The following is a 19,902-nucleotide window of genomic DNA, read 5'->3' as shown; positions in this document are numbered from 1 at the left end:
ATATCGTGGATTTGGAACATGGAATGGCTATTGGTAATGAGAATTAGAACACAATGAAAATACGTATGTACAACATAGCAGGTTTAAAATAAAAACTTAATGAAATAGGATTTGTAAAATATGTAAGTAAGTTTGAAATATTTATATTATGTGAAACGCATGTAGAAACTATATTTATTGATAAGGTTTTTAATAACAGGTATAAGTTATATACAGAGGCAACTGCAAGATTTTCCAGTTTTGGTAGAGCGAGTGGAGGGTGGTTGTGTGGTGATAATCGTAAGATAAAACATAAGTTAAGGGAAGTGGATGGTCAGATTATTATAAATAAAAAAATAGGTGATGAAAAAGTAAATATTATTTCAGTGTACTGTAACGATAAATATCCTGGCCTAAAAATAACTGTAAAATATATGATGACTGATTCTAATATGTTTTAGATTATACGAGACCTTTCGACCATAAACCCCAAGTAATAAAAAACTGGTTCCATTCGAATCTTCCGGAATTAGGCCTGTCCATTCGAGGCGAAACCAGGTCAATTGAGGTCAACATCCATTCAGTTCTAGAGCAGCTGTTTTCGTATAAATATGAGGGAACTTTTATTTTGAAAGCAGTTAATTCTCAAGATCCGCGCTCGCGAATTTGTTACGTACGGATATAATAAATTATTGTCAGATAAGTTAATATAAATAAAGAAATAAATTAAATCCGTAAGTGTTATAAATATTGAACCTTTTAATAAATTCACAACAAATGGTGCCAGAAGTGAGATCGAACATAAATTAGACTTATAATAATAATACAAGTGAATATTTATAAATTGTGAAAATGACGACGATTTATGAGCTGACAGTGACTAATTTAAGAAGACATCTTGAAGACAGAGAATTAGCTTCTACCGGAAAAAAGGCTGAGTTAGTCCAACGACTAAAGAACGCTTTGCTAGAAGAAGGACTAGATCCAGAGACTTATATATTTGAAGATGCTGTCCTCTCGTCGATTTCGAAAGTTTCTGGTGACATCGCATCATTAGAGAACAAAGTTTCTGGCGATATTTCGAAAGTTTCCGGCGACATCGCATCATTAGAGAACAAAGTTTCCGGTGACATCGCATCATTAGAGAACAAAGTTTCCGGTGACATCGCATCATTGGAGAACAAAGTTTCTGGCGATATTTCGAAAGTTTCCGGCGACATCGCCTCATTAGAAAACAAAGTTTCTAACGAGATTTCTTCTCTGGAAAGTAAAGTTTCTGCTAACATCTCTAAAGTCACTTCTGAGATGTCTGCTCTTGACGATAGAGTGTCTTCATTAAAAAACCAAGTTGCTGCCGATATGTTGGCCTTCGAAGAAAAGATATGGAAAGAGATGGAAAGGAAGATGGAGGAAACAGGGACAGCAGAGAGAGGAAACAATCCAATTACAGCAGAGACAAAAGAAGACGAGACGAAATGTAAGTTGGAAACACGGCCGAAATTTGAAGGAAGTGGAGGTTCTGTCCATGTGAAAGTCTCAACTTTCGATGGAAAATCGTCATGGAACAACTACATGAAACAGTTCGAATCAGCCGCAAGAGCAAATGGATGGTCTGAAAAAGAAAAGGCTGTAAACCTGACTATCGCTCTTCGAGGAGATGCCTTAGATGTGCTTCAGACCATAGCCGTAGAGGAGACCGATGATTTCGAACAACTGAAGAAGAGATTAAATATGCGATATGGCCACGAACATTTGGAGCATGTATATCAGTCACAGCTTAAAAATCGTAGACAGAAGAAAGATGAGGCTCTTCAAGAATATGAGGTAGATATTGCCAGATTAGTACGATATGCTTATCCAACAGCTCCCGAAGACATGATGGAAAAATTGGCCGTTCAAACGTTTATTGATGGTCTTCGTGATCATGAAATGCAGAGAACACTGCGATTAGCTCGTCACAAGACGCTGGTTGATGTCCTATCCGCCGCCCTCGAATACGAGTCAGCTACGCAGGCCTCTGGCGGGTACAGTAAAGTTAGGACTGTAAAAGAGGAAGGAGATGAAGATAAACTTGACCAGCTCGTTAATATGATGAAAAGCATGACATACAAGAAAACGAAGACCATCAGATGCTGGAATTGTGGCGAAATAGGACACGTACGAAGCTCCTGTAAGCACCCTAGGTACGACGCAAATCAAGAAACTCACCATCAGGAAAACTAGAACGGGTCAGCCTTAGGGGGGCAGCTTCGACCCAAAACTTTTCCAAAGACCCTCTTATACTAATAGCTTCTTTGAAATGTCGTGAAGATAGTGTATATGTAGATGGAGACATAAATGGTAAAAAGCATACGTTGTTGGTGGATACCGGAGCGACCAGAACCATTATACGCCCGACAGTTATAAACAGCCGAAAGAAACTGTTACCAACGAGGTTGCGACTTCGGACCGCTACAGGTGAAAATGCCAACATTCATGGAGAAATCCAGGTACAATTGGGAATTGGAGCAGAAAAGTTTGTCCATACTGTTATAGTTGCTGACATCGAAGAGGATGTTATATTAGGAATGGACGTAATGAATATGCATGGATTCCAATTGGATTTTAAGAATAAGGTAATCAAAGTTGGCAACGAGGAAGTATTTCTCCATCCACATAATGACAACACTGTGCAAGCAGCCATTAAAGAAGATACAGTCGTGCCTGCGAGAAGCGAAACGATCATAGTAGCGCGGCTACAGGGAATTGTGGACGAAGGGAGACCTGTTATGATGGAGCCTTGGAACCACGACGATGAGGTTGGCCGTGGAATCATAATTGGAAAGGAATTGGTGACTTCGGCTAAAGAAATTCCTGTGAGACTTATCAATGTCAACGACTACCCAGTGACCATAAAAAAAGAGACAAAAGTAGGAACTTGTGTACCTGTGACATCCATAATCCGTCAGGCGACAACATCTGATAATTCCAACGACAAATTCGACCAAATGGTTGCAGTTGCAGGACAGTCTCTAAATCAGATGGAGAAAAGGAAATTAAGGGAATTTCTTCGGCAGTATCGTGATATTTTCGTACCGAAAGGAGGAAAGACGGGAAGAACTACCGTTGTTAAGCATAAAATTGATACTGGTAATGCTAAGCCAATTCGTCAAACAGCTCGACGATTACCACAGGCGAAGAGAGAGGAAGCTGAAACGATTGTTCAGGAAATGAAGAAAGACGGGGTGATAGAACCCTCTACGAGCCCATGGGTCTCTCCGGTGGTCCTGGTTAAGAAGAAAGACGGAACGACGAGGTTCTGTGTGGATTACCGTTTGCTGAACAACGTTACCAAGAAAGATAGTTATCCTCTGCCTCGGATCGATGACACATTGGACACATTGGCTGGAAGTAAATTGTTTTCTACTTTGGATTTGAAGTCTGGATACTGGCAGGTAGAAATGGACCCAGTAGATAAAGAAAAGACAGCCTTCACCACAGGATCTGGATTGTGGCAATTCAACGTTATGCCATTTGGACTCTGTAATGCTCCTGCGACATTTGAGAGGCTTATGGAAAATGTGTTGAGAGGGTTATCTTGGAAAACATGCCTGGTTTATTTGGATGACATAATCGTCTTGGGAGAGACATTCGCAGATCATTTGAGGAATTTAGAAAACGTTTTTAATCGACTTAAAGCTGCCCAATTGATGCTAAACCCCAAGAAGTGCCAGCTATTTCAAGGTAGAGTCAATTATCTGGGTCATATAGTCAGTAAAGAAGGAGTGGCCGTGGATAAGGGAAAAATCGATTCCATTAAGGAATGGCCAAAACCAACTGACAAACATCAAGTGAGAAGTTTTCTTGGACTATGTACTTACTACCGGAGGTTTATTAAGAAGTTTGCAGATATCGCTAAGCCATTAACGCGACTTACAGAGGAAGCAAGAGAATACCGCTGGGATATAGACTGCCAAAATGCCTTTGAAACGTTGAAAAAGCATTTAATAACAGCACCAATTTTAGGGTATCCACTGCCAGAAGGAGAGTTCATCTTAGATACGGATGCAAGTAATGTGGGAATTGGAGGAGTGCTGTCTCAGATTCAAGGAGGACAGGAACGAGTTCTCGGATATTTTAGTAAAGTTCTTTCAAAACCTGAACGGAATTATTGCGTCACGAGAAGAGAACTTCTGGCAGTAGTGAAATCAGTAGAGCACTTCTATCAATACCTCTATGGCAGAAAGTTTCTAATCCGAACCGACCATGCCGCCCTTAAGTGGTTGATGCAGTTTAAGAATCCAGAGGGTCAGATAGCCAGGTGGATCGAACGACTCCAAGAATACGATTTTAAGATTGAGCACCGGGCCGGAGTTAGCCATAGAAACGCTGATTCTCTTTCCAGAAGGCCATGCCCAGCAGAGTGTTCCCACTGCAACAAAACGGAATCCAAGGAAGCAGCAGTGCTAAGAACGACGATTGTCAACGACGACTGGACGCCTACTAAGATAAGGGAAGAACAAGAGAGAGATCCAGTTATACAGAAAATCCGAAAATGGAAAGAGGAAAACCGTCGACCACCTTGGCAGGAAATATCAAACCTATGCTCAGTAGTTAAGACGTATTGGGCCCAGTGGGACTCATTTATCATCGAAGATGGCTTGCTCAAACGAGTCCTGGAAAATGATGACGGTTCGGAGAAGAGAAGACAGTTGGTGATCCCAAAGAGCAGAATAGCCGAAGTACTTCGTCAGTTACACGACAGTCCATCGGGAGGGCATTTTGGTGTAAGGAAAACCCTTCAGCGAATTCGGGAACGGTTTTATTGGATGAACAGTTCCGACGATGTAAAAGACTGGTGTAAGAAATGTACTATTTGTGCCACGAGTAACGGGCCTTACCGAAAAAGGAGAGCTCCTATGAGACAATATAATGTTGGAAGCCCGTTTGAAAGAATAGCTTTGGACATCGCTGGGCCATTTCCAGAAAGTGAAAATGGAGGCAAGTACATGCTGGTAGTAATGGATTACTTCACTAAGTGGGTCGAGATTTACGCACTTCCAGACCAGAAGGCCGCGACCGTTGCAGATAAGTTGATCCAAGAATATATCAGCCGATTTGGAGTGCCTTTGGAGATCCATAGTGACCAAGGCAGGAACTTCGAAAGTGATCTATTCCAAGGAATATGTGATAGACTAGGCATGAAGAAAACAAGAACTACCGCGTATCATCCGCAATCGGATGGTATGGTAGAACGAATGAATAGGACAGTTGGCAAGTATTTGACAAAGATGGTGTCCGATCATCAGCGAGACTGGGACCAATACCTTCCGTTCTTCACAATGGCCTACAGATCTGCTGTTAACGAATCAACAGGCCAGACACCAGCCAAAGTCCTATTCGGACGCGAAATGCGACTACCTTGTGATCTCGAGTTTGGATGTCGACCTGGAGAAGATGTAGCAGGTGAAGATTATGTGATCGAATTACGAAGAAGAATGGACGATGTACATGAGTCCGTTCCCACCTTCAGATCGCTAGCGACCGAATGAAGAAACGGTACGATACACAAGCCGAAAAGGGTTGCTTTAAGAAGAACGACAAAGTATGGCTGTATAATCCCAAGAAGCGAAAAGGTTGTTCTCCCAAATTGCAGCAGTTTTGGGAAGGTCCATACCTCATTATGGAGAAGATCAACGATGTCATCTACCGAATAAGCAAGATTCCGAGGGGAAAGCCGATGATAGTACACCATAACCGGTTGGCGTCTTTCGAAGGTGACCACGACGTAGATGAAGAAGTGGAAGTAAACCAAGTCCACGATGTGTCTGACCTCACGTTTGAGGAATTCATGGGTGCCTATGGAGGTACCGGTAAAGCGAGACATGGTGTTACCACTGAAGAAAAGCAAGATCTACTCGCGCTCCCCGTTGACTACTCGCTGGCCCTTACCATCCCGGCCAGTATCAAAGACGCACCAGGGTTGGCATCCGTCTTTCGAAGGAAGTTTGGTCGAGTTGCAGAACTTCAATGCCAGGTGCCAGCTCCCGGTAAAACCTTGAAACTCCAAGAGGCATCACGTTACCTTTTCTACCTGGTAACAAAAGACACTGCCCGTGACCAACCTATCTACCGAGATGTATGGGAAGCCTTACTTCAATTGAGAGAGCACGTACTAGAGTCCGACGTGCAAAAGTTAGCCATGCCAAAGTTGGAGTGCCGCCAATTAGATTGGAGGGTTATCCGAAATATGGTGGAGGAGATCTTTAAAGACACCGAAGTCCAGGTGTTAGTCTGTTGCAATCCGCATAGTTACTGGTGTGGAGAGAAAACCGTCCCTTGTCATTTTTATACAACTGGAAGTTGTAAAAGAGGGTCCAGTTGCCGATACCAGCATACCGTTCCAGTTCTAGTCCCGACAAGGTTCCAGGAGGAACCATCTTTTAAGAGGGGGGCAATGTAACGATAAATATCCTGGCCTAAAAATAACTGTAAAATATATGATGACTGATTCTAATATGTTTTAGATTATACGAGACCTTTCGACCATAAACCCCAAGTAATAAAAAACTGGTTCCATTCGAATCTTCCGGAATTAGGCCTGTCCATTCGAGGCGAAACCAGGTCAATTGAGGTCAACATCCATTCAGTTCTAGAGCAGCTGTTTTCGTATAAATATGAGGGAACTTTTATTTTGAAAGCAGTTAATTCTCAAGATCCGCGCTCGCGAATTTGTTACGTACGGATATAATAAATTATTGTCAGATAAGTTAATATAAATAAAGAAATAAATTAAATCCGTAAGTGTTATAAATATTGAACCTTTTAATAAATTCACAACAGTACATTCCTGGAGAGGAATGGGAGGAGTGTTTTGAAAACGTTGAAAGGGTTTTAGTAGAAAATTTAGATCAGAATGTTGAAAATAGTTTAGTTCTAGGTGATTTTAATGCAAGGTTGGGGGAGGAAGGGATTCTAGGTGATGAGTTTGATGAAGATGGGGTATACGGAAGGACAAGCCTGAGTGAAAGAAGAGTTTCTAAAGATAAGTTGATTAATTATCATGGGAAAAAGGTAATTGGGCTATGTGATGACTTTAATTTGGTTATTTTGAATGGCATAACAAAAGGCGATATAGAGGGGGAGTATACATTCTTGGGACCGTTAGGCAGTTCTGTCATATATTTTGCATGTGTATCAAGACCGATGTTAAATTTAGTAGATAATTTTTTTATAGCTTGTGAATATTGTTCTGACCATATGCCTCTAATAATAGAGTTGATCTTCGACGATGGCGGTCAGAGATCAACTAGCTTCATAAAATTACTTGGACCCAAACTGATTCGGAAAAATATAAAGAAAGAATGTCTTGTGAAATTAATAGGGTTAATGAGTGTACTGATCAACCAGAGATAGGTTTAGAGTTACTACAGCTATTATTTAACTGGTTTTGTATAAAAAAGTCAGCACACAATGGAAAATGTAAGCTTTTTAAGGCAAAGGAGGAGTGTAAACAAAGTCAGTAATGGTTCGATGGTGAGTGCGCAAGAAAGAAGAAGTAAGTATTGTCATATCTCAGAGTATCTAGCAAAATTAGCTCGATTTATGCAACGAACATATATAGGGATGTTAAACAGGAATACAAGCACCTTTGTGACTTTAAAAAGAAAGAATTTTATAAGAATGCTGCATTGAGTTTAGTAAATACACAAAATTCAAAAGAATTTTAGGAGGCTGTTGGACTGTATAAGTTTGGAAGTTCGGCCATTGGGGAAGGTGTTGACTTAAACAGTTTACTGCAACATTTTGCAAGACATTTGAATACGGAGATAACAGCGGATCCTGTGTGGTATTCAGACCCATTTATCCTCAATGAACATTTAGACCGGTCGTTTAATATAGAAGAACTTCAAATAGCATGGAATTCTTTAAAACCAAATAAAGCACTAGGAGTTGATAGAATTGCTGCTGAGTTCTATAAGTTTCTTCCAGAAAACGGAAAAGTGCTTGTACCTGGGCTTGCCAATAACTTTTTCGCCAAACCAGACTTTCTTCAGAGGTTTTATGATGCAATTATTTTTTCTTTTTTATAAGAAAGGAAACATGGAAAGTGCAGAAAGTTATCAAGGTATTAGCTTCTTAAATGCAATAACCAAACTCATTGCGGCATTGACTTTAATCAGACTTACCTTGTGGGTACAAAATAATAACATTTTAAATGAGTTCCAGGCAATAAAATCATTAATCTTATGAGTATATTAAAAATACAACATGCACGGGGAGTAAAAAATGTTTATATATTTTTTTGGGACTTTAGTGCTGCTTTTGATACAGTTGATCGGCGGGCCCTTTTTTACAAGTTGAGTCACTTGGGATTATCTACTAAAGTGCTAAATTGTTAAAAAGTATGTTCGCGAATACAAAGTCGGCAGTCTGGTCAAGGGAAGAGGTATATCTGGAATGGTTTGACTGTAATGTAGGAGTGAGACAGGAATGTCTTTTAAGTCCATTACTGTTTGCGCTTTTCTTGAATGACCTACATGAAGCATTGGGAGGCGGTTTGGAGATAAATGGTTTGATTATAAGACTTTTATTATATGCAGATGATTTGATTTTGATGACAATCAATCCGAAGGTGCTACAACGAGTGATTAATGGACTGGAAAAATACTGCAGAATGTGGAATCTAAAAGTAAATTTAGATAAATCCAAAATTTTTGTATTCAGAAGAGGAGGTGGTGTGATCAGGGAATCTTGTAAACCGAATGATCGAGTATTAGAGGTAGTGAATAACTATAATTATTTGGGGATGATAGTTACACCCTAGTTGTCATTTAAAGCTCATCTAAAAAAGCGCCAGAGTTTGGCAAAAGTAGCGATTCACACGGCTTGTAGTAGTTTAGTGTCTAAGGCTGATATACCATTTTTGGCCAAAGTAATAGTGTATGAGTCGGTTGTAAGATCAATTTTGACTTATGGGTCTCAGGTGTGGGGTATTTTTGAGTACGATGAGGTGGAAATAATCGGAAGATTTTATATATAAAAAAAGTTATTGTTTCAACTTTATGTTAGATTTGGAGACAGATATTGCTAGAATCAGTCTATGTACGATGAATTTACATAAAAAATATGTTAAAAAAATACTAGCATATTCGAATGATAGGTTGCCAAAACTTCTTTTGAAAGAAATGATGAGAGCAAGGTGTGGCTGGTGGAAAGATTGGATAAGCATGGGAGAAAACTTTGGTATTGAGGTAAGGTGTGAATGGGAATGGAGAGATAGCTGGCTTGGTATGATTAAGAGTATGATAGAAAAAAGAAGGAGGAGAAACAGCGTCAGACTGAAAATAGGGCACTTGAATCAAATTTTTGTGGACACTACAAAGAACTGGGGGAAGAAGGCGTAAACATGCATTATCTACTGGAAATGGAAAATTTTGGGGACATTCGATGGCTGTTCAAATTGAGATTTGGAGTTCTATATTTGAATGATCGACCTGGCAGAAATGATGAAAGAAGGTTTTCCTCAATGTGTAACACGAAGGAAAGGGAAGATGTGATATATTTTTGGGAAAATGTTCGGTGTTAAGACAGATTAGGTTAAAGTGGTTGGGTAGAAATGAACTTTAGTAGAGTGGAAGTAGTTACTATTATGAGACAGGGACGGGCTGAGTTAGAAGGTTATTGTAGGGAGGCATGGCCGTATAGCTATTAATGTTTAATTACTAAATCTATTAGCATGGTGTTAGTTTAATAGGATGAAAATATTAAAATTAGCAACAATAATTTATTTGCGTATAGCTATTATCTTTTTATCTTTCTTGTAATAATATTTGTTTGCCAACCCTCCTGATGGCATGTGCCAAGGAAAACAAATGTAGCTAAAAGAGAATATTGTATTGTATTTTTTTAATGAGAAATAAAAAGGCATTATTTCATTTGCATTTTATTCTGCAAAATAAATATTTATTATAAATTGTTTAAACAAATTTCTCGGTTAAATAAACAATTCACAAATTAACTAATTGAATTTTTATAATTTATACAACGAGGTACACCAAATTAAAAAAAAACATATATTTTCATTGAGTAGAACCGGAGATATTGTGACTTTTATAAATTTGAATTTGTGAATTTAGTTTTGAAATATGTAGTAATCCATGTGGATGTTGTCTGTCGCCCATCGGACGCGTCCCCAGGTGGTGGATAGGGGAACGCCCTAACCAGTCCTAGGACTGGCGAGTAGGTGGGAAATAAAATACCACCCGTGAACCAAAACAGACTGGCATGGCAACCCAACAGAGTCCCTGGCCCTCCAGGTTGGGGGTTAGGCTAGAGGCTAACAACCTCTTCCTGTAAAAATCATATGTTACGGAACCTCAAGGACTATTAGCCGGACGGAACTTACGACGACGACACTGCAAACGAAAAATGGAATTAAGATTAGGAACATGGAACACCCGAACCCTGTACCGAGCTGGAGCACTCGCATCTCTACTAGACATAGTGAACATGTACAGAGTAGATGTTTTGGCACTGCAGGAAATGCGATGGACGGGAACAGGCATTCTTGATAAGAGAACCCACTCCATATATTACAGCTGCAATGAAAACCAACGCATAGATGGAGTGGGATTTATAGTAAACCAAAGAACAAAAGGCCTAGTTATTGATTTTAAAGCCTACAGTCAAAGAATGTGCTATTTACGCTTAAAAGGTAAATTCTTTAATTACAGTTTAATTAATGCACATGCCCCGACCGACGACAAACTAGAAGACATTAAAGAACAGTTTTTCGAAGACCTAGAACAAGCCTACAGAAGATGCCCCAAAAATGACATTAAAATAGTGCTAGGTGACATGAATGCAAGAATAGGACGGGAGCATGTTTTTATGCCGACTATAGGAAGGCATAGCCTACACAACATCAGTAGCGATAATGGATTACGACTGATAAAATTAGCAGCAGCACTGAACATGACCGTCGCTAGCACCTATTTTGAACACAAGAATATACACAAGGTAACCTGGACCTCCCCTGATTTAAGAACAACTAGTCAGATTGATCACATCTTAATAGATTCAAGACACGGAACGGACATAATAAACTGCAGAAGTTATAGAGGCGCAAACATAGACTCAGACCATTGTTTAGTGATCTCAACACTAAGGGCTAGAATTTCAAACTCCAACAAAGAAAAAGAAATAAATAGAAAGAAATGGAATGTACAGAAGCTGAGAAGAAGAAAACAGTACTGGGAAAATGTTACCAATAGGTTAAGGAATCAAAGTCTAGGCGAAGAAGACCAGAGAGATATAGACTCATTCTGGAACAGGATAAGGGAAGATATTGAGTCAGCAGCACAAGATGAAATAGGAACAGAAACTAGTACCCGAAAAAATCACTAGTTTGACGATGAATGCAAAGACGCAACACAGAAAAAAAATGAAGCCTATGCAAAAATGCTTACCCGCCGAACTAGAACAAGTATAGAGAATTACCAGACAAAGAGAAGACAAGAAAAGAAAATACACAGAATGAAGAAACGAAACCACTTAAAAAAGGAACTTCAATATATATAAAACCTCAACAGAGAGAAAGAATTCAGAACATTCTATAAGAAAGTTAACATCAACAGAAAAGAATTTAAGGCAAACACAAATCAATGTAGAAGTTTAAATGGCGATCTCTTAACAACAAGAACAGACGTACTAAACCGATGGACGGAATATTTAAACCAGATACTTAATATAGAGGAAGAAGAAAACCCGGAAGACGAAAGCTGCGAGGTAAGCGGAGCAGACGAGAGGGAGGAGGATCCACCAACGATCCTGGAAGTTAAAGACGCTGTAAACAAACTAGCCAGAAACAAATCACCCGGAATAGATAATCTCCCAGCGGAATTATATAAAGAAGGTGGCCACGATATCATAATAGCCCTACAGCAGCTTATAAAAGAAATATGGATACAGAAGTCCCTTCCCAATGATTGGAATATTGGAATACTTTGCACCATACACAAAAAGGGTGATATCTTTAAATGCTCTAACTATCGAGGAATTACGCTCCTAAATGCAGCGTATAAAATATTCTCCAATATACTATGCCATCGTATGGCACCATATGCAGAGCGAATAATAGGACAATACCAGGCTGGTTTCAGAGGTGGTAAATCAACAATTCATCAGATTTCAACCCTAAGACAAATTCTAGAGAAAACACTGGAATACGGTGTAGACACGCACCACATATTTATAGACTACAAGGCAGCCTACGACTCTGTAAATAGAAGAGAATTGTTTAGAGCAATGATAGACCTAGGAGTACCAAATCAGTTGGTAAGTTTAACCAAACTAACCCTTGAAAAAGTTGAATGCAAAGTACGAATCCAGGGGGAACTCTCTGAACCTTTTAAAACAAATAACGGGCTACGTCAGAGAGACCCACTCTCCTGTATACTATTCAATCTAGCTCTGGAAAAAGTAATACGTACGTCACAAATCACAACTACCGGTTCAATATATAACAAATCTGTGCAAATCTTAGCATATGCTGATGATATCAATATTGTTGGGAGAACGGAAAACGCAGCACGAGAGGCGTACGTAGCATTAAAGGAAGCGGCTACAAAAATGGGTTTAATAATAAACACCAACAAAACAAAATACATGAAAATAGGTACGCAACCACAAACACTACGGCCACTTGTTATAGAAAATGACGTCATCGAAGCAGTTAACGAATTTGTATACCTGGGAACGCTCGTCAATACTGAAAATGACACTACCGCAGAGATAAACCGCAGAATTTGCACGGCTAATAGATGCTATTTTGGGCTTAATCCCCTTTTTAAATCTACAGTTATATCAAGAAATACAAAAGTAAAACTCTACAAAACAATAATATGCCCAGTCCTAACATATGGTTCAGAAACCTGGACTTTAACAAAAAGCAATGAAAACATGTTAGGATGTTTCGAAAGAAAAATACTAAGGCGCATCTATGGAGCGGTAAATGAAAATGGTGTCTGGAGCAGACGATACAACTTCGAACTCTATAGGATATACCAGGAACCAGATATCGTAAAACACATAAAGATAGAACGTCTGAGGTGGGTAGGCCATGTAATGCGGATGGAGCAAACCGACCCAGCTAGAAAAACGCTCCTTGATAGACCTATTGGTCAAAGAAGAAGAGGAAGACCCAGAACAAGATTCCTAGATAACATCGATGAAGACATGAGAAATATGGAAATACGTGCTTGGCGGAGGAAGGCGATGGATAGGGACGACTGGAGAAAAATTCTTGGGGAGGCTAGGACCCACACAGGGTTGTAAAGCCAAAATGAATGAATGAATGAATATGTAGTAAAATCAAGAAATAAAACAGTTAACTCTGGTTCTAAGTGCCGTGGGACTTCCTATATGTTGATGCGTCTAAGTTATTTTAAATGTGTATAAGCTTAAAATCACAGTACTTTTGGAAACCTATTTTACAATATTTAACATAGATATTGAACGAATAAATTTTTAATCGTAAAATGATTTAATTTGACAAAATAAGCCTTTTTCTTCAATTTGGTGTTTTAAGAATTCAGGCAGACCAAATAGTTTACACATAATAATGTTGTAGATCAAAGTTTTCTGGGATAAACAATTTCAATTTTGCAATAACTGTTAGGTGAAGCTTCTTGAAATTTTTACAGCTGAATACATGTGATATTGTTCCTATTATCATGAGAAGTTAAATTTTTTTGTGCATGTTTAGAAATACTGTTAATAATTTAAAAAAAATCGACTTTTGAAACTATTTTGCAATAATTAACAATAAATTAACACAAGTAACTTTCCAAACTTGCATTCTAAAGGATTTTCTAGTTTTCAGTGAAATTGTGTCACTTTTCCATATAATTTACCGGTCTTCATCTTTAGTATTTAAAATCAAAAAGCGATTCTACATTGTTTATATATTGTTTATAAGTAAAAAATGACGTTCAATCTTTTGCATAATTTTTTTATTACATATTGTTGTCGCCAAATTTATCTAAAGCAGTTGTTAGATACCTGTATTAAAGAGTGTCACGAAAAAGGCTTTTTATTTGCCAATTTCTCTTGTTTAATTATCAAAATCCAGTTTTAAATACGTTAGTTTCCTATTTTTATGTTATGTCCCGCCCCTGGTAAGCAAATATAATTTTTTTACCTCGTGCGTACAGTGGGCATCGATATCAGCATTCCAAAGCAAAAGTGAAACTTGTTCAGGTTTGGACTTAACTATTTCCGCTATTTCTGATATCCGTTTTCCTAGAATATCTTCTCCATTGACTTCTAGCACACAGTCACCGGTCTTTAAACCCGACGAAGAAGCCGCGCTGTCGTTGTCTACACTGCTCACCCAGGGGTAAGGGTCCCATTTACTTCTAGTCAAATGGAATCCACATTGTGCACTAGTTTTTTCGATTTGTATTAGTCTGACCGAGCGATGGTAATGATTTTTGTCTGCATTTGTCAACATTTTGTTAAGAAATGGTGTGCTGTAAACATTTTCGTTTGACTTTCAGATGTTTTCACCTCTATGTTAATTTTTCAAGGTTTATCATTTAAAGCACAGACTTGTTCACCTCTAAGAACTAAATTGTTTCGATTGTAGATTATTTTATTGCGTTTGTTATTGGAATTGGTGCCACTGACACTGAGATTACTTTGATTTACTTAAATGATTAGTATGGTGACATAGTTTATACTAAATAGGTTTCCGAACAAAATAGTAGTTGACAAAATTAAATTAATCAAAGTAATTCATCAATATTATTTGTATCCTACATTTTAATTAAAAACGGTAGGTATTTGTATACAGTGTGTCCGAAAAGTATGGAATAATTTAATGTTCTACATTTTACAATAAAATTTCATTATACAAGGTGATACACACTGAATGACCAAAAAAGTATAATACAGTCTAACGGATATAATTTGTAAGATATACGCTTAGAAAATTAATTTTTATTGATTTCTAATATTAATAAAATCTAAATAAATTATAATAAATATTTTGAAAGTAATCCAGTAATTAATACATGCCTTTATCTTAACTGTTCGAATTGTATTCCTTGTTGTATTTGACAGTAACCTAAAAGTTGCACAAATTCTTGTAGAACCTTGTTTATGGTTTCTTGAGAAATATTGTAAACATAAAAAGATAAAATAAAGGATTGAGGTCTGGCGACCTCGCTGGCCATTTAATATGTCCCTATCTTCCAATCCACCTGTTTAGGTACCTTCGAACATCTACAGCATAATGCGGAGGTGCACCATCCTGTTGAAGCCATAAACTTTCATCAAAACCTCCAGGTTTAATTCTACTGGGGAATAAATTAACTTAACTAGGTACGAGATACTCCCTTAAAAACTAAAGGTATGCCGGCCCGTTTAAATTACCTTCGAAAAAATATTGTCCGATGATTCTATTACTTACAATACGAGCCCATACATTTATCTTTTGCAGGTATTGTGTATGATGTTCCCGTATCCAGTTGGGGTTTTCTTTTGCCCGGTATCTATAATTGTGACGGGTGACGTCGTCATTTAATGTGAATGTAGCTTCATCAGAAAAAATAATATTTTGGACCAAGAGAGGGTTTCGGTGGCAGTTATCCATCATTGTTTCCCAAAATTGTATTCATTTATCTGGATCATCCTGGTTTAATTCCTGTACAAGTGTGCATCTAAAGGGGTGCCATTTTTCAAGTTTTATTACTTTGTGTACCATTGTTTTGCAAATATCGAGATTACGACTAACCTTACGAACAGAAGTGTGCGTATCTTCTTCAAAAGCAAGTATAACATCTAATGTTGTATCATAATTTACAGAGGGATGACCTGATTTGCGTGCATTTTCAACCGTACGAGTTTCTCGAAATTTCTTTTCAATCTTACTTACTGTTGACTGCGTGATGGGTATTTCTGGATATTTATCATTAAATAAATTACACACTTCCATCTGAGTTCGCGATTTGTCTCCATACCCAATCATCGTAAGTGTTTCAATTCTTTGCTATACACTTAAATTCATTTCTACTTCAAATTAATTCTAAGCAATAATACAGAACATTCACGAATTAATACAATTATTGTACTACTTAATTGTTATTGAACGTTACTAAAAATAATTACATATAATTTCACTAAGATCTAGTAGTAGGCTACTTTTTTGCAATTGATAATAAATAATTTATTTTTTAAGCGCATATCTTTCAAATATATTCATTAGCCACTAAAATTCACTAAAATGCCATAAAATATAGGGCATTTAAAAAAAGAGCCGATGACGTCATCACCTTAATGTGTATTACCTTTTATAATGAAATTTTGTTGTAGAATGTAGAACATTAAACATAAAAATCGACGTGTCAAATTAAATCAACCACGATGTCCTTCTGCGCCCTTGAGATCTTTTGCCTTCTATCATGCCTTGTAAAATTAGTTGAATTATTTTATACTTCTCATTGCGCATCACATGCCCTAAGTATGACATCTTTCTGATTTTCACGATAAGCATAATTTCCAGATCTTTATTCATACGTTGGATCACGGTGTTGTTTGTAACATGATGGATATAGGAAATTCTGAGCATGCGTCGGTAGCACCACATTTCGAAGGCTTGTAATCGTTTGGATGTTGCCTCCGTCAAGGTCCAGGCTTCGACTCCATATAAAAGGGTAGAAAATACATAGCGTCTCAAGAGTCGTGTTCTTATATCAATGTTCAGGTGCATATTACATAAAATCTTCGGCGATTTGGGCGATTGAAGACAGCTCTCGCCTTTTCTATACGACATCTATTTCCTGTGAGTGGTCCCATTCCTTATTTAGGCTGCATCCAAGGTATGTAATTTTACCAATTATTTTCAAGGGTTCAGATTAGCTGTGAACTGGTGCTGTATTACGTCGTTTTTACTTTCTACAAGAATTTTGGCCTTCTTACAGTTTATTTCATGCCGTATCTGTCACAGGCTTCCACTACACGGTCTATTAATGTTTGCAGATCCTCCGCATTATCAGCAATGGAAACCATATCGTCCATATCTTAAATTGTTTATGATTTTCGAGTAAGTATTGAACAACGTCGGTGATAAAATGCAGCCCTGACGTACTCCCCGTTTTATCGTGAATTCTTGTGAGGCTTCGTTGTCTACTCGTAGAGTTGCCCTTTGCTGTAAGTATAAATTTTTAATTAGGCGTAAATCTTTGTCATCAATCTAGATTCTTTCAGTATCTGAAATAATTTTTGATGTTGCACCTTGTCAAATGCTTTTTCAAAGTCTATAAAGCATGCGTAGACTTCGCAATTTACGTCTCAAGCTCTTTGTATCAATACTTGTATGAATCACTTAACCAAAGCAAAACAGGAAAAGAAGCTGGCTTCGATGGAATGTATCCTGAATTTATAGTCCACATTGGTACAAAAACACAGGTAACTGAAGATATTCTTTAACGACATTATGACTACAGCTCTACTACCTCCAGAATTCAAAAGAACAAAAATTATCACAATTCAGAAGCCTGGCAAAGAGAACAAGCTGCCAGGAAGTCATCGACCTATTGCCTTACACAGTTGTTGTTATCAATCTAGAACGACTCTTATATGACAGAATATGTAACACTATTGAGGGTGCTGTACCAATTGAGCAAGCCGGTTTTACAAGAGGACGAAACTGCAACAGTCATTAAGTGCTGTCCTTACCTACATTTATCGAAGCTGGCTTTGAAAGATTCCCCACATTAGCGAGATATAGGACGATTATTGAAAAATGTCGAACGCGACAGGATTAAACTATCTTCTTTATTAAGAAAAATTTTAAAAACCTTTGATAAATATATTATGGAAGCGTTCAGTGGCGTACGAGAAATTTTTTAGGGGGTCTCACTAAGGAAATATAATACCAACTTATGTTTTTTATATGTGGCACCCTATATATGTTGACATTTTTCGTTTGCATTTTGAATTATCTTTTACCTGATATGACATTATATAGGTATTTTTAGTCGTTGGAGCTACTCTGCAAATGAATTCTTTATTTGATATCACGTTATAGACATTTAGAAACAAATTACTCAGTAACACATTCTAACATTTTATTATGGGGATAATAATCCTTCACAGTTTAATTTACCAGAAATAAGACCAATTAACTTAAAAAATGGAAATAACACATCTACCAGCAACAAAAAACTACTTAACAATCAGAATTAATTTTATGAAAATATTAACATTATAATAAACATAAAAACAACAATAATACACAAAGGAATAACTAGAATTCATTTTACAAAAATTTAAAAATTATAATAAATATTCAATACAGATCTTACTCAATTGAGTATGTATATGCATTGGCTTTATTTTTCTAAATGCTTGATGAATGCTTTGGACGATCAAGGCAACCTAGCTCTAGACGACGATTTGCTACACTTGTAACAAGATGGAGTACCTCCTCACTATTCAGCTCCAGTTAGGGACTGGTTGGATACTAATTCTACGAACAAATGGATTGGAAGGAGAGGTCCTATTGAGTGGCCAACGAGGTCACCAGACTTACCGCCACCTGACTTTTTTCTATGGGGTGACCTCAAGTCAGTTCTTTATAAAACTCTACCAGCGTCACTTGGGAAATTGCGAGAAAGAATTACTTAATTGACATTTTTAACAAATTTGTAGTTAAAAAAACCTCATTAAATTTTCCATTTAAGTCAAAGTTTCACAATTATTGCTTCACCCTATATAATTATTATTTATACCATTGGATAGCATTTTTATAGTCTTTTCAATGACGTATCATAAGTAGGGGTTTGCAATTTAAACTTTTTTGTTGTGGTGGGTGGGGCCTAGGTGGTTGATGAAGAAGAGTTCATGTCTCTTTCATGTCATTTTAGTTCCTCCTCACTATCATAGAAACAGTTTCAAGCATTTTTCGTTATAAGCTTTTGTTCGTGAGATATAGCCCATTGAAAGTTTTAAAATTGACACACTGTATCCAATGATTGGCACTCTAAATTACCTCTAAAATAATAATGTGCTTTCCATATGATCGATATGTTATTTCAATATTTTGCAATCATATTTTGATTGCTATCTTCTTCTTCTTCAGGTACCATCTCCGCTACGGAGGTTGGCAATCATCATAGCTATTTTAATTTTTGAGGCAGTAGCTCTAAAAAGTTGTTTTAAGCTGCATCCAAACCATTCTCTCAGGTTCTTGAGCCATGAAATTCGTCTTCTTCCGATGCTTCTTCTGCCATCTATCTTTCCTTGCATTATGAGTCGCAGGATGCCATACTTCTCGCCCTTCATCACATGTCCGAGATACTGTAGCTTTATTTAATAAATTATTAAAGGTGGAGTGGTCTCGCCTTCGGCCGAAAACGTAAACATTACTGTCAGATTTTTTTTGCTTCTCCTTGGCCAACCTTGTATACATTGCGGGAACCTTTTGGTGCAATAACTTTACCCATTTTGGGAAAAAACTAGAAATACGTTTCATCGCCGTTGTATATTCTGCTTGGGACATTCAAAACAGAAAAGAGGTTTTTTTCTTTAAGATAGATTTCTATTTCGGAAAACCAACCTCGTATATTTTCCTCAGACACATCTGCTGAAGCCGCAGTTACTCCTTCAGGTGTTCGTTACGTGAGTATTGGATGCCTCTCTAAAAATAGGTTATACCATTGTTCACCTGGAATATTGTTTTTAAATGGAGTGGTTCTATTATCTACATCCAAAAAGCTTTTTACAGAGGCCTGAGTATCAACCTTTCTTCGTGGGAATCCTTTTTTATGGCTATCTAAAATTCATTCGACCAGTTTGCTTTCTTCATCTCTTATTAGATACGTATTTCTTCCAAATTCTGGTTTTGAAAATTTAGGACCCAAACGATATTGAAGTGTT

At 37.5% G+C, this 19,902-nt stretch overlaps 1 protein-coding gene across 1 annotated transcript in view; it reads right to left on the bottom strand.

Moving 5' to 3' along the window:
* LOC140452301 (uncharacterized) overlaps positions 1-14,625 on the bottom strand; it is a 51,691-nt gene extending 37,066 nt beyond the window's left edge. Inside the window, exon 1 of the mRNA XM_072546468.1 lies at positions 14,162-14,625. Coding sequence (XP_072402569.1) covers positions 14,162-14,473 — 312 coding nt within the window. The 5' untranslated portion in view covers positions 14,474-14,625. The remainder of the gene's footprint in view (positions 1-14,161) is intronic.
* Positions 14,626-19,902: the final 5,277 nt, after the last annotated feature.

Source organism: Diabrotica undecimpunctata, chromosome 10, assembly GCF_040954645.1.
Source record: "Diabrotica undecimpunctata isolate CICGRU chromosome 10, icDiaUnde3, whole genome shotgun sequence".
Taxonomy (NCBI): Eukaryota; Metazoa; Arthropoda; class Insecta; order Coleoptera; family Chrysomelidae; genus Diabrotica; species Diabrotica undecimpunctata.
Note: the sequence above shows the minus strand (reverse complement) of the source record. Positions and strands in the feature narration are given on the sequence as shown.